The sequence below is a fragment of the Odocoileus virginianus genome, chromosome 17 (assembly GCF_023699985.2).
Source record: "Odocoileus virginianus isolate 20LAN1187 ecotype Illinois chromosome 17, Ovbor_1.2, whole genome shotgun sequence".
NCBI classification, from domain to species: Eukaryota; Metazoa; Chordata; class Mammalia; order Artiodactyla; family Cervidae; genus Odocoileus; species Odocoileus virginianus.
Window position 1 is genome coordinate 4,410,269 of NC_069690.1, and position 14,750 is coordinate 4,425,018.

Sequence of the window (14,750 nt, forward strand, 5' to 3'; positions counted from 1 at the left end):
GGGGAAGGCTATTTTGTTACAGTCTCCTAGCTGGAGCAGAATGGCCTTGGGCTGGTCACTTCCCATCTCTAGCTGTCCATTTTTTTTCATCTATAAGATGACAGGGTAGGGATTATGTGATTTATAAGGGCATGTCCATATTTGATAACCTAAAAACTTTAGTGGTAAGAACGGAGTCAATCGAGAGGATGAAAAAGACTCTTTTTTTTTTTCTAAATATGGAACGCTTCACGAATTTGCGTGTCATCCTTGTGCAGGGGCCATGCTAATCTTCTCTGTATCGTTCCAATTTTAGTATATGTGCTGCCGAAGCGAGCACTGAAAAAGAGTCTTAACTGCCTAAAACCTCATGATGGATCAGCTTTGTTTCCAGACGTGTATTTGCCATGACCTTATTCTCCAGGTACAATCCCCTAGAACCCATCTTTTAAAAAGTAAATGATACTACCTACCATCTAGGCTTTATCTATGACAGTACATAGAATAAAGTTTCTGCTTTTGAAATCAGAGAGTCCTTTATTAGCAAGGTGACTGTGGTTTTTCTAGTCTGTAAAACAGAGTAATAATAGTAATGATTTCATAGAGTTATTTTGGAATTAAATGAGAGAATGTATGTGATGTACTTAGAGCATGTATGCGTGCTCAGTTGCTCAGTCATGTCCAATTCTTTGCGACTCCATGAACTGCATCCCACCAGGCTCCTTTGTCCATGGAATTTTCCAGGCAAGAAAACTGAAGTGGGTTGCCATTTCCTCCTCTAGGAGATCTTCCTGACCCAGGGAACAAACCTGCATCTCCTGCATTGGCAGATGGCACCTAGAGTATTGTTCTAGTATAGATAATATAGCTCAATTGGTAAAGAATCCACCTTCAATGTAGGAGACCTTGGTTCAATTCCTGGGTGGGGAAGATCCACTCGAGAAGGGATAGGTTACCCACTCCAGTATTCTTGGGCTTTCCTTGTGGCTTAGCTGGTAAAGAATCTGCCTGTAATGTGGGTTTGATCCTTGGTTCAGGAAGATCCCTGGGAGAAGGGAAAGGCTACCCAACTCCAGTATTCTGGCCTGGAGAATTCCGTGGACTTTTTAGTCCATGGGGTTGCAAAGAGTCAGACACGACTGAGCAACTTCACAGATAATACTAGCATTCTTGAACAAGTATAGAAACAACAGCAGGACCCTGTGGCAGCCAAGTATATGACGACTCCTATTCCTATCTTCTTCATGAGGTCTCCCTTTGAACCAAACAGATCCTTTAAAATAAAATAAATGAGACCTATTCAATGAGCACATTCATGTAGTAACAAAAATATAGGCTTTAGAATCAGGCAGCCATAACTCAAACTCAGGTCAAGCTATTTTTTTTTTTTTTAGTTTCAGATTACATATTTGTAAAAATGAAGTGCATACCTCCTGCCTTCAGGCTTAGGAAGACCACATTAAAATAGACTGCCAGTTCCAGGCATTTAAGTGTATTTAAAGTAAAGATTATTTTCTTTGCTTCTACCTAGCATTACGACTTGTGTTCAGAAAGTGCTCCTGGTACCCAGAAATTTTATCCTTGTTTCTTTCTGGGAGTCTGCCTCTTCTTTGACCTTGACTTAGCTGTGAATTCTATCCTACTCTCAGACCATATTAACATTGACAGGGTTGATTTTCACCCCTGGGGACTTGGGGGACCATGGAGAAAGTGGCAGAACACAGAAAGAAGGCTGCAACCACTACAACACCCTCCATGGGCACATGAGGAGGTAAAAGCTTCGGGTAGTGATCTTGGAGAGACAGTAGTGAGTCGTGGTTTGAAGCGAGATCTTAGTTCCCTGCCCAGGAATTGAACCTGGGTAGCCCAGATGAAAACCAGAAATCCTACCCACTAGATCATCAAGGCTAGAGGCTAGAAGCAAATTTTCCCTGGCTCTTGCCCCATTGAAAAAAGGATTTTTCAAGGACGCAAAAACTGTAAAAACAGGTACAAAGTTTATTATTAGAGACACACGCAATTGGGAGAGCACACAGAGAAAGTTTGTTTAAATAAGACAGAAGCAAGGCTAAGACTCACACCTGGAGAGCAAGGGTGTGGATGTCTTCTTAACGAGGAGGAGCACAATAAGGAGGCAGTTAAATCATTTGTAGAAGGCAGTTCCAGCATCTTTGTTTACCTTTGGTCAATTATCTTGCTTCCTTTTCCACACCTGACCTGCCCTAGGACCCTTCCCACAAGCATGTGCAACATTTTTCCAAGATGGATTCCAGCCCAGAGGCCTACTGGGGGGTCTAGGCATCACATATTATGGGACAGTGCCCCCTTCCTTTTGACCCCTAAGGAGGCCTTTCTGCAGTTGTGCAGTGTCTCCCTGGCCCCGAGGATGAAAGCTCTTGATCTTCTGCTCAACAGGGTTTAGTCCCTCTTTGTCCCTGTCATAGCCATTATCTTAAAGTGTCCACAGGGGACAATGCCTGGCTACTTACCCTGTTTCTGTTGTTATTTCTTATATATAGTTAAGCATATAAATCCAATATATATTTTGATATATTTCAAACAAATATAATATTTATATTTCAGATCAAATATTTATATAGATTAGGTATATATATGTGTGTATATATATGTATATACATATATATACACACACATATATATGCTTTTCTTTCTTTCTGGAGAACTGGAGCTACTCTCTGGACTTAGGCGGTGACTCAGGGGTAAAGAATCGGCTCGCAACGCAGGAGACCCAGGTTCGATCGCTGGGTTGGGAGGAGCCCCTGGAGGAGGGCATGGCAATCCACTCCAGGACTCTCGCCTGAAGAATTCCAGGGACAGAGGAGCATGGCGGGCTACAGTCCATAGGGTCGCACAGAGCTGGACACGACCGAAGTGACTGGGCGGCAGCAACGGCAGCAGCAGAGGCTACCCTCTAGTTGAGATGTGCAGATTTCTCAGTTTGCAAAGCGCGGGCTCTAGGGCTCATGGGCTTCAGTAGTTCTGGCACGTAGGCTTAGTAGTTGCAGCTCCCAGACACTGGAGCACAAGCTCAATAGTTGCAGTGCACGGACTTAGTTATTGTGCAGCACGTGGGATCTTCCAGGATCAGGGATTGAACCCCTGTCTCCTGCATTGGCAGATGGATTCTTTATCGCTGAGCCACCAAAGAAGCCCTGTTATTTCTCTTTTGAAGTGCAAATAGAAGGCTGATTGTAAATATCTAGCCTTGATCCCACCTGCCTTCTTCCCCAGAAAACATAAACAGGAGGCTAGTAGTAAATGCCTAGCCTGGCGTCCTTCTATCTCCTGCCTCAGTAGTAACCATCAACCTGGTTCTGTTTACCCAGCCATAATGTCTTGAACGTACTCCCTGGTGCCTCAATCCCAAAGCACAAGCAAATTAAAAAAAAAAAAAAATGAGAAGTAGCAGTTATGTTAAAAATCTGCTAGTTGATTCCTCCTAGTTCTCATGCCCTGATGGAAGGCCATGACATCAACAGCAGCCTAACCTGAAACTGACTTTCTCTTTAAGGTTGCTTGATTGTAGGGTTCAGAGAGTGAAATGCTTTGTACACTGTATAATATGAAAGAGATTAGGTTGGTGATGTCACAAGAGGTTTTCAACAGTGTCAGCAGAAGCTGTAGTGATGACTAAGGAAATAGATAAGTGGCACCATATAAAGGAGTTCCCCTGGATATGCATGTGGAGAGTATTAGTCACAGGTAGGAGACATTTTGGAGAAAGTAATGGCACCCCACTCCAGTACTCTTGCCTGGAAAATCCCATGGATGGAAGAGCCTGGTAGGCTGCAGTCCATGGGGTCGCTAAGAGTCGGACACGACTGAGCGACTTCACTTCCACTTTTCACTTTCAAGCATCGGAGAAGGAAATGGCAACCCACTCCAGTGTTCTTGCCTGGAGAATCCCAGGGACGGGGGAGCCTGGTGGGCTGCCGTCTATGGGGTCGCACAGAGTCGGACACGACTGAAGCGACTGAGCAGCAGCAGGAGACATTTACAACAAAAATGTTTCACTCTAGATTTTAGAATCCCAGGTGTTAGCTCGCAAGGGTCAAGTAAAATAAGAAATAAATTAGAGCAAAACACCCAAGTGAGTTAGCCCCTTGGTGCACACTGGGAAATTGGTTTTGATTTATATGCTTACATATATGACTAGGAACATAAGGCAGATCTCCTCACCATTTCCAGGACCAAAGGAGGGTTCGTAGAGCTGGGCCCAAGCGGACCGCAGGAAGTGAGACTTGGAGAACTGCCATCACCTTGGAGACACCCAGCCTCCAGCAGGCCCTGGCGTCACGGGAGATTGTTGCCTAGCCAATCAGAGGTTCATTGAATGCCCCAGAAGAGGGAAAGGCAACCGGGAAGCAGTTGAGGAGCTCAAGCTCGGATTTACATTCCAAAGCAGTTCTACGGCCTGAGTCCGCCGGGGCAGAAGGAAAGCCCTTTCCTTTCCACAGCTTCACCGGAGGACAGTTCCCAGGAGAAGCCCGGAGCTCGCTCGGCGGCGCCACGCGGTCCCTCGGGAAACGGGGGCGAGACGACGGCCAGGGCCTCGTTTGAAGCCAGTCCGCCCTCCTGACCCTCACCTGCAGCCTAAGGGCGAGGGACACGCCTTCGCTCCCGGATCTCGGGGCCGGGTCAATAAGCAGGGCGGGGTAAATATTTCCAGGCGCTCGATTCCCTCAGTGGCTAAACATTTGTTCTGTGGGTGCCAGACGCTGACCTGGGCGGGTTACGTGGCTAATGTACACCGTGATCTGAAGTCTGTGTTAACTCCTTGTTTCCTTCTCTACAAGGCGGCGCAGGAGGCGTCGAGAAGGGCAGCGCCCCGCCCCGAGAGCAGCAGGATCCGCGCTCGGGCCCTCGACCCCAGAGGCCGCCCCCAGGTCTTGAGGCCTGTCCCCGGGGCGCCGCAGGTGGGCGCGCGGCTGACCCCTCGGGGACCCCGCCCCGCCCCCTCAGGGCCCCGCCCCCTCTGAGCCCTCGCCCCACGCCCCGCCCCCTCCCTTCGCGCCCCGCCCCGCCCCGCCCCTCCAGAGACTCCGCCCCTTCTCTCCCCGCCCCCTCCCGGGACCCCCGCCCCCTGGGGACCCCGCCCCGCCCAGCGCCCCGCAGCGGCCGGGGGAGGAGCCGGGGCCGTGCGGGAGGAGTCGCGAGCGGCGGAGGCCGGGCGGGCTCGCGGCACAGCCATGGCGTTCGGCAGGAGTCACCGGGACCCATACGCGAGCTCCCTGGGCCAGCTAATAGGTAAGGGGGCCCCGCGCCCCGACTCCGTTCTCCGCCCCACGGGACCGCGTGGGTCCCGGCTCGAGGAGGTCCCCGCCTCCCCGAAACTTTCCCGGGCCCGCGCCGGCCGGTGCGGCGACACCCCTGTCCCGGCCCGTCCGTCTCGAAGCCCGGCTCCGCACTGTTCCCCAGCGCCTTCCAGGGCGGGTCGGCTCCGCACCGTTCCCCAGCGCCCTCCAGGGCGTGGGAGCGGACAGGTGGCCCGGGGGGCGGGGGCGGCGGGCCTGGCCCTCCGCGGGGGTGCCACCCTCTGGGGCAGGGCGAGCCTCTGCGGGAGCGAGCCAAGGGTTGTGCCCGCTCTGCGAGGGGAAGGTTCCAGGAGGGCGAGTGCAGTGACCTCGCCGGCACAGGCAGGTGTCCAGACGCGTGCTCGCGGATTTCAGGCCGTTACAGCCCGAGCTCCTTTTTCGGGAGGAACAAAGAGGAGGGACATGCTGAGCACAGGAGCGAAGGAAGGGGAGGCCAGGCTCTCTCCCGGGGCAGCAGAGGCGTCTGCGGGCCACCGAGGGCCACGCAGGTGTCTCCCCGACTCCTTTGGCTCCCCGTGGGCGCGCCCCCGGCGACGTACGCGGAAGCCGGAGCCGGGCCCGGGGCTGCTTGCCGACGCCGCTCCCTGCCCCCCCTGGCTGCGTGCCTCCCTCAGGAATCGAGTGTGGCACCCGTGCCCGCAGGTGCCAATCAGAGAGGATCATGTCGGCGAACTTAGTGGGACGAGGAAATCAGGAGAGCCTGGTAGTCAAGGAAGATCAGATGTGGACAGTTTAGCCTGCAGTTTAGTTAACTGCTCTTTAAAAAGAACACGCCACCCAACCTGAAGCTTGGTTCCCACAACTTTATGAGATAGTGAGTGTAACTTCCATTGAGGAGGAAATGCTTTCCAAACTGTTGCTGGCTTTTTCTCTGTCGGATGTTAAGATAAACCCTTACCAGAAATGGAATCGGACTGCATCTTCATAGTTTGATTTATTCTTTGGTGGCATGCACATTGACTGACCGCCAACTGTATGCCTGGACCTGAAGCAGGCACAGGCAAGACCTGGTCTCAGCCATCAAGGTATGGGGACGATACATACATATATGGGGAAGTGATTCTAGTACAGTACCTTTGCGACAGTAGAGAAATGTAAAACACCCAAAACTTATGAAAAGGGAGAACTTAACTCTGCCGTGGCTTTTGAAGGGTTGGTAGGAGATTTCTAGGAAGATGGGAAGGTGGGAGGAAGGAGCCTGGGATGGGGAGCAAAGAAACTGCCTGAAAGAACGTTGTGAGTAAACACTAGGTTGGTAAGCTTTGTCCATCTTGAATGCCAAATGCACATAGTGCTTCTCCTAAGTGGGGAGCTTTGGAGTTTAAGGCTCCAAAGTTTAAGGCTCGGCTTTGGAGTTCCACCAGCCAAACCTTTATCCTCTTCTTAATCCTTTTAATTAATTTTTGCTCCTTTCCCTGTTGGTTCTCATGTTTTCATGCTCAGGAATATTCTCCTTTCCTTGTAGGAAAGATGTTAAGATCACTCAGGTTGAGTGTTCTATGATCCTCTTTGCAGGTGGCATTCTGTATTCTTAAGGAGGCTGTCTGGACAGGGAAAAACTATTTGATTGTTTAATGATGGGGTTCCAGGTACAGGAGCCTTCAAGTATGTCTGGTGCACCACTGGTTAATACAGGTGCTGACAAGTACACAGTTTCAGTAGATCTCTCTTTTTCTCAACACCACTCGTCCAAGGAGAATAAGTGACTTAAAAAAGCCAACAAAAACAACCTAGATTTGATGCTAGTTCTACCTTGTACTGACTGTGTGGCCTTGGGTAATTTCCTTAACCTTCTTGAACTTCTATGTCATCATCTCTGACAGTGGGTTAAATGAAGTTGCGTAAGATAAAATACTTAGCAGTATACACTTCACCTTGTGGGTGTCTGTCCTTCTCTGAAAGACAGGCAGGCAGATGGAGATTAGGTGGGCTAGTCTGGCCCTGCAGCCTTTATTAATATAGATCATTTATTACTTTGGCAACAGCAGCACTCTGAACCTGGATCTTGACTGATTCTTGAATTACTGGGAATTGCTCAAAAAAAAAAAAAAATCTCTTTGCCTTTTGGTGATATAAACTTAATGGTGTTTGCTAGGGAACCCCAGGCAGATTGCTTCTGGAAAACCAGACATGTTTGGAGCTTCTCTGGTGCTTTAGACAGTAAAGGATCTGCCTGCAATGCAGGAGACCCAGGTTCAATCCCTGGGTTGGAATATCCCTTGGAGAAAGGAATGGCGGCCCGCTCCAGTATTCTTGCCTGGAGAATTGCACGGACAGAGGAGCCTGGCAGGCTACAGTCCAGGGGGTCAAAAAAAGTCGGACATGACTGAATGACTAACACTTCCACTTTTTTTTGAGACAAGTTTTATTCTGTTGTAGCTCAGACTCAACATAACTTTTTCTTTGCAGAAAAGGCTACGTTTGCTGGAGTGCAGACAGAAGACTGGGGCCAGTTCATGCACATCTGTGACATAATTAACACCACCCACGATGGGTGAGTTCAGAGTGTGGTTCATGTGTTTGTCTCTCATAAGAAGCGTCAGAACTATAGTGTGTTTTCTCCTGCAAACTCGAGTTTTCTCTTGCAGACTTTGTTTTTCTTGTTGAAATAGTGTTTCCATCACCTTTTAAGCACCCACTGCCTTTTGAAGACATGTCAGGTTGAAATATTAGGACAGCTGGTTTTTTCAGCATGTGGAATATCTGAGAATCCATTATAATTTTTCTCTTTGCCTTTTCCTTAATAATTTCAAATTCTGTCTCTGTGAGGCTCAAATCCCTTGTTCTTTAAGAAATATTCTTTCCTTCTTTAGGAATTCTTCTTGCTCTGATTGCCAATATTTTATGTTATTGTAACTGAAAATATTATGAAGAAGCTAGTGGACTCCTGGTGGTGAACTGTCTCTGAGCAGTTGTAATTATCAACCAGGAAATAATCTAACAGTTGTTTTCCTCTGCCTGTCACAAGACAATTTTTTCTGCTGAATGCCAACTCATCCATGTTTATGCTGAGTTCTTAAACAATATGATATCTTTTGTTACACTTCTTAAACTTTAAGCAGTTGAAGTTTAAACAAAATCATTAAGGCTATTTTGTGACTTAGTGTGAATTACAACTTATTGTAAGGGGTACGGTTCTCTTGATTTTCCTGTACATTAAAAGTAATCATGAACAGCTAAAGAGATTATCTTAGTTTATGTTGATGAATGCAGAGTTCCAAAGAATAGCAAGGAGACATAAGAAAGGCTTCCTCAGTGATCAGTGCAAAGAAATAGAGGAAAACAATAGAATGGGAAAGACTAGAGATCTCTTCAAGAAAATTAGAGATAAAAAGGGAACTTTTCATGCAAAGATGGGCACAATAAAGGACAGAAATGGTATGGACCTAACCGAACCAGAAGATATTAAGAAGAGGTGGCAAGAATACACAGAAGGACTAAACAAAAAAAATCTTCATGACCCAGATAATCACGATGGTGTGATCATTCACCTAGAGCCAGATATCCTGGAATGTGAAGTCAAGTGGGCCTTAGGAAGAATCACTACGAACAAAACTAGTAGAGGTAATGGCATTCCAGTTGAGCTATTTCAAATCCTAAAAGATGATGCTTTGAAAATGCTGCATTCAGTATGCCAGCAAATTTGGAAAACTCAGCAGGACTGGAAAAGGTCAGTTTTTATTCCAATCCCAAAGCAAGGCAATGCCAAAGAATGTTCAAACTACCATACAATCGCACTCATCTCACATGCTAGCAAAGTAAGGTTCAAAATTCTCCAAGCCAGGTTTCAACAATACGTGAATGGTGAACTTCCAAATGTTCAAGCTGCATTTAGGAAAGGCAGAGGAACCAGAGATAAAATTACCAACATCCCCTGGATCATCAGAAAAGCAAGAGAGTTCCAGAAAAACATCTATTTCTGCTTTACTGACTACGCCAAAGCTTTTGACTGTGTGGATCACAATAAACTGTGGAAAAGTCTTCAAGAAATGGGAATACCAGTGCACCAGACCTGCCTCCTGAGAAGTCTGTATGCAGGTCAAAAAGCAACAGTTAGAACTGGACCTGGAACAACAGACTGGTTGCAAATAGGGAAAGGAGGACGTCAAGGCTGTATATTGTCACTGTACTTATTTAACTTATATGTAGAGTACATCATATGAAATGCCAGACTAGATAAGGCACAAGCTGGAATCAGGATTCCTGGGAGAAATATCAATAACCTCAGACACGCAGATGACACCACCCTTATGGCAGAAGATGAAGAGGCAGAAAGAGCCTCTTGATGAAAGTGAAAGCAGAGAGTGAAAAAGTTGGCTTAAAACTCAACATTCAGAAAACTAACATTCTATCTAAAACTAAAATTTAACATTCATTCCTTCCGGTCCCATCACTTTATGGCAAATAGATGGAGAAACAGTGGAAACAGTGGCAGATGTTATTTTTGGAGGCTCCAAAATCACTGCAGATGGTGATTGCAGCCTTGAAATTAAAAGTCACTTGCTCTTCAGAAGAAAAGCTATGACTAACCTCGACAGCATATTAAAAAGCAGAGACATTACTTTGCCAACAAAGGCCTGTCTAGTTAAAGCTATAGTTTTTCCAGTAGTCATGTATGGATGTGAGAGTTGGACTATAAAGAGATCTGAGTACTGAAGAATTGATGCTTTTGAACTGTGGTGTTGGAGAAGACTCTTGAGAGTCCCTTGGACTGCAAAGAGGTCCAACCAGTCCATCCTAAAGGAGATCAGTCCTGAATATTCATTGGAAGGACTGATGCTGAAGCTGAAACTCCAATACTTTGGTCCCCTAATGCTAGGAACTGACTCACTGGAAAAGACCCTCCCTGATGCTGGGATAGAGTGAAGGCCGGAGGAAAAGGGGATGACAGAGGATGAGGTGGTTGGATGGCATCACCAACTCAATGCACATGAGTTTGAGTGAGCTCTGGGAGTTGGTGATGAACAGGGAAGCTTGGCGAGCTGCATTCCAGGGGGGTTGCAGAGAGTTGGAACCGACTGATTGAACAGAACTGATGTTGATGAAGAGAGCATTACACTTAATTATTGACTCTAATAATGGAAAGTGCTTAAAGTACTAACTAGTGCTTTAGAGTATTTATAGTGGTTTCTTTATAATCTTATTTACTATATTTGGTTCCTCTGAACATTTTCTTCAGTTATAACACTGACTTCTTCATTGATAGTGTGCAAAAAGGGGATCTCAGTGTAAAATTGTTTTACTTATTTTTTTCTTTTTTATTTATATTTATTTCTTTAGCCATGTCAGGTCTTAGTGGCATGTGGGATCTAGTCCCCTGATCAGGGATCAAACCTGGACCCCTGCTTTGGGAGCTCACAGTCTTAGCCCCTGGACTACTAGGGAATTCCCCCAATATTTTTCTTTTAAAACAATATCTTTATTCTTTTAAACTCTTACAAGAGTTTCGTCTTAGATTTTATATATGATTTTTTAGAAATATATCTATTATAATAGTTACAATTGTATGTAAGTATACATAATGTTATATAATTATATTATCATATAATAGAAATTCTACCCATGCAAACATAACACAATTAGAAGGTAATATGCAAAAAGGATTTGTACCATTTTTAAGTTTTGAAGTGTAATTGGCATACAACACTGTATGAGTTTAAAGTGTACAGCAAATGACTTGACTTACATATATTACAAAACAATTTCCACAGTAAGTTAGCATCACAGTTACACTGCATACAATTACAGAAACAATTTTTTCCCTCATGATGAGAACTTTTAGGATCTACTGTCCTAATAGCTGTCAAATATATCATATAGCAGTATTAACTGTAGTCATCATGGTGTACATTACATTCGCATTACTTACTTAAAACTGGTCATCTTGAAGTGAATTTGGACCGTCTACTTATACATAGTTCTTCCTTTTGTAACATGAAGTTGTAGCATATCAATTAGTCCTAGTTAGTCCTAACTCCTCCTATATCCCACTGCCTGTAGGGTGCTTGGCGCTTCCCAGGTGGTGCTAGTGGTAAAGAATTTGCCTGCCCATGCAGGAGACGCAAGAGATGCGATTTTGATCCCTGAGTCAGGAAGATCCCGTAGAGGAGGAGATGGCATGTGGGGTGCCATTCCAGTATTCTTGCCTAAATAATCCCATGGACAGAGGAGCCTGGCGGGCTATAGTTCATGGAGTCGTAAAGAGTTGGACACAACTCAGCGATGGAACAAAAACAATAGGGTGCCTAGGAAATAACTAATAATAAACTTAGGTCACATTTTTGGAAATTCATTTCATGTAAGGTGGTTCTGTGCGTTGACATAGGGAGGGCTGTGGGTGTGAGTACATTTCACATGTAGTGCTTTCTAGGTAATGGTCATCTGAGTACTTTATTTGGTTCTCATAAGGAGGTAGGTGGTATTTCTGCCTAGATGTGTGAGGGGACGGGTGTAACAAGTTCAGTCATCTGCCCAGTGCTACGCAGGAGAGCCCAGACCTTGGGTGTCTCGTCTGCCACTCTTTCCATGCTGCTCAGTGCTTTTCAAAGACGGACTTGCTTTCTGCACTGCCTACATTGATGATTTTACTGTGTTTATTGTCATAGGCCAAAAGATGCAGTAAAAGCTTTGAAGAAAAGGATTTCCAAAAACTACAATCATAAAGAAATCCAACTCACCTTGTCAGTAAGTACTTTAATGTTAAATGGAGACTAAGATTGCCCAAGTTACAGTCACAATTCTAATTTTGGGTCTAAAGGATACAAATACTCTGGGATAATAGGTTTGCAAAAAGTTATGTACAGTATGGATTAAAATGATTCATTTACTGAGAATTACAGAAGTGATTGTAGGAGCATTTAATTTGGTGGAAAGTAAGTGTTCCTGGAAAATCATTATTTTCCTGGTTAGGAGATGAGAACTGGTAATGAACAACTTGGAGGAACTGAACTGATCAAGAAGTCTGTGTATGTGTCACATGTGGGGAGAACTGAAGCTTGAAAAACGCCCCCGTTAGCTCCCCGCCTCTCTTGCACACCTCTGGAATTCTGAGGCGCTGGCAGCTCTCTAGGGTCCAGCCAAGTTCTGCTGCCTGATATAATTTGAGTTAAGTTCTTTGTTGATATAAACGGTTCTATGCACCGGGTTTCTTGATGTGGGTGTGGACATTTACCCGACGTGTTACCGTTTTCCCCCAACCCTGGCTGTGTGCCCCCTGCAGTGGCCGGGGGAGTGGCCGGTCTCACTTTGGTCGGTATGTTTGCAGACCCTGCCTGCTGCCTGAGAGTGAGCTGTGTGCTTGCTGGTGTCTTCTGGATGCTTTTGCTGACCTCATCCTGGCCCCATGCCATGCCATGCCAGGCTGTGGTGCTCCTCTGCCAGCATCAGACTGCCCGTAGGAGGGCTGGGCATGGCTGTCTAGAGGGCTGTGGAGCAGAGCTGAGCTTCGCCCCCCCTTTTCTAGCTTCAGGGGAAAAAGAACTTAGCACATCTTGCTTACTTGGAGAAGAAATGAAGTCTAATGATACTGTCACTGAAGAAACCCTACAAGTTAGGGTCAGAATACAGTTTTAGAGGGATTTTCGCCTCCACCTTTTTGGACCTCTCCCCTCTCCTTCACCATGGTTGCCTCCTCAGGGAGCTCATGGAGTGGAGGGAATGGAGAGAGGATAAGGCGCTCGGGGGAGACAGGAGAATGGTGGGCTGGTGATAAAAATACACCTTTGCCTGGTACTTTCCCTGGTAGCTCGGCTGGCAAAGAATCTGCCTGCAATGCATTAAACGCTGGTTTGATTTCTGGGTCAGAAAGATCTGCTGGAGAAGGGGTCGGCCACCCACTCCAGTCTTCTTGGGCGTCCCTGCTGGCTCAGACGGTAAAGAATCTGCCTGCAATGTGGGAGACCTGGGTTCAGTCCCTTTGTTGGGAAGATCCCTTGGAGAAGGGAAAGGCTACCCCCTCCAGGATTCTGGCCTGGAGAATTCCATGGACTGAGGAGCCTGGGAGACTACGGTCCGTTGGGTCACAAAGAGTTGAACACAACTGAGTAACATTCACTTTCACTTTGGCTGATGCTCTCAACAACCCTGTGAAGAAGTTGTATTATTGACTCCACTTCTTAGATGAAGAAACTGATGCTTGGTGTGGTTAAGTGATGTTTTTTATTTTTTTCCTCTAAGTTTTAAGTAGCATAGGCAAGATTTCAGTTCAGGTCTCAGATTCTAAATTCCATGCTCTTGCCCCTCACCACCTTGCTTCTCTGAACAAATCACGCCCCTTGAAAGAACAGTCACTGTATTTCATTTCTGTCTTCAACTTCTTTGTGGTGGAAGATCTAGGGTATCAGGTGTTGACTGACTGAGTGTCCTTCAGCCCCCACCCGCCTCTCCTAGCATCGAGGAAGGACTCAAGGAATGATTGTGATTTGGCGTAGAAGGGTATACAGCTGTGCCCTGAAGTGGAGGACATCCCAGGACTGCTGAAGGTTAGGAGAATTGACTGAGGAACCTAAGGGCAGAAGGTGAATTTACGCCGCTTTCTGAATTTCAGCATGCGGCGTTTCACCTTCTGACAGCTGTGGATTCTGTGTGATGCCTTTGTCTCTCTGTGTTGCAGTCAGCTTCCCCGTCCTTTCTGCGGTGGCTCCTTGTCCCTGGTCTGTCACTTCCTCCGTCCGGGTTCCTTCCCTCCGGGGATGAATCAGGACTCTGATCCTGAGTGTTGTGTCTCGTGTCCCCATCGCTTTTGGAAGCCCCACGCTTTCTCCCCTGCAGCTCATCTGATCGCTCAGGCCTTGCTCACAGCTTACTGCGTGTTCCCTGTTCCACCTCTGGTAACTGTTTCGTCCTCGCCTCCCGATTTCCATACCAGCATGTGAGAGCAAGTGAGTCTGAGACCCGTGCCAGAGTAGAGATGACAGTCACAGGTTAGGAGCCAGAAGAGCTCCTCACGTCAGGGGCAGAGTTTATTAAGCTTCCTGCCTCTTGGGCTTGTTTGACTTGGCCTTTGATTCTTGATAGCTTCATGCAGCCTTCCCTGAGTTCTTAATTTAATGGCCCAGGCACCCTACCTCATACTCACTCACTACACTGGAGTGCTGTGTTAATGCTTCAGAACAGACTTTAATATAAACTTAAGCCACACTTAATTATGAGAGAAACTAGTCACAGAAAGAAATATCCAGTGTCTGTCAAAGGCAAGTATTTGTTTACCAATAAACTCTTTAACAATGGATCCTCATATGTTGCATTTCCAGTTGATCACGGTGAAGTGATGAGAGCCTGTCAAAGGTGATTATAAATGTCCTTTGTATTATCTGTCATTTAGGTTCTTCATGGACTTGTTAGCCTAGATTAGGTCTTTGCTGGGATCTGACTAGATTCTGATTTCCTAACAGTTGGTGGTGTAGTTTTGTCAAGAAGCCTGTTCTTTTGTCTTAT

General features: G+C 46.3%; 1 protein-coding gene and 1 non-coding gene across 4 annotated transcripts in view; one reads left to right on the forward strand and one right to left on the reverse strand.

Annotated features, from left to right (window-relative positions):
* Window positions 1–212: 212 nt before the first annotated feature.
* On the reverse strand, window positions 213–319 carry LOC139039229 (U6 spliceosomal RNA). The gene has a single exon (XR_011492552.1). It is a non-coding gene; the product is annotated as a U6 spliceosomal RNA (small nuclear RNA).
* A 4,798-nt stretch (window positions 320–5,117) lies between these two features.
* The window catches only part of TOM1L1 (target of myb1 like 1 membrane trafficking protein), a 61,265-nt gene continuing 51,632 nt past the window's right edge, over window positions 5,118–14,750 (forward strand). For 2 of the 3 annotated variants that reach the window (XR_002316778.2, XM_020908568.2), the window contains exons 1-3: window positions 5,120–5,247; window positions 7,725–7,809; window positions 11,921–11,999. Coding sequence is in view for 2 of the 3 variants with exons in the window: in XM_020908568.2 (XP_020764227.2) it covers window positions 5,190–5,247; window positions 7,725–7,809; window positions 11,921–11,999 (222 nt within the window). In the remaining variant the exon portion in view is untranslated. Of the gene's footprint in view, window positions 5,248–7,724; window positions 7,810–11,920; window positions 12,000–14,750 lie in introns of all 3 variants that reach the window. The other variant, XM_020908569.2, reaches the window with a different exon arrangement.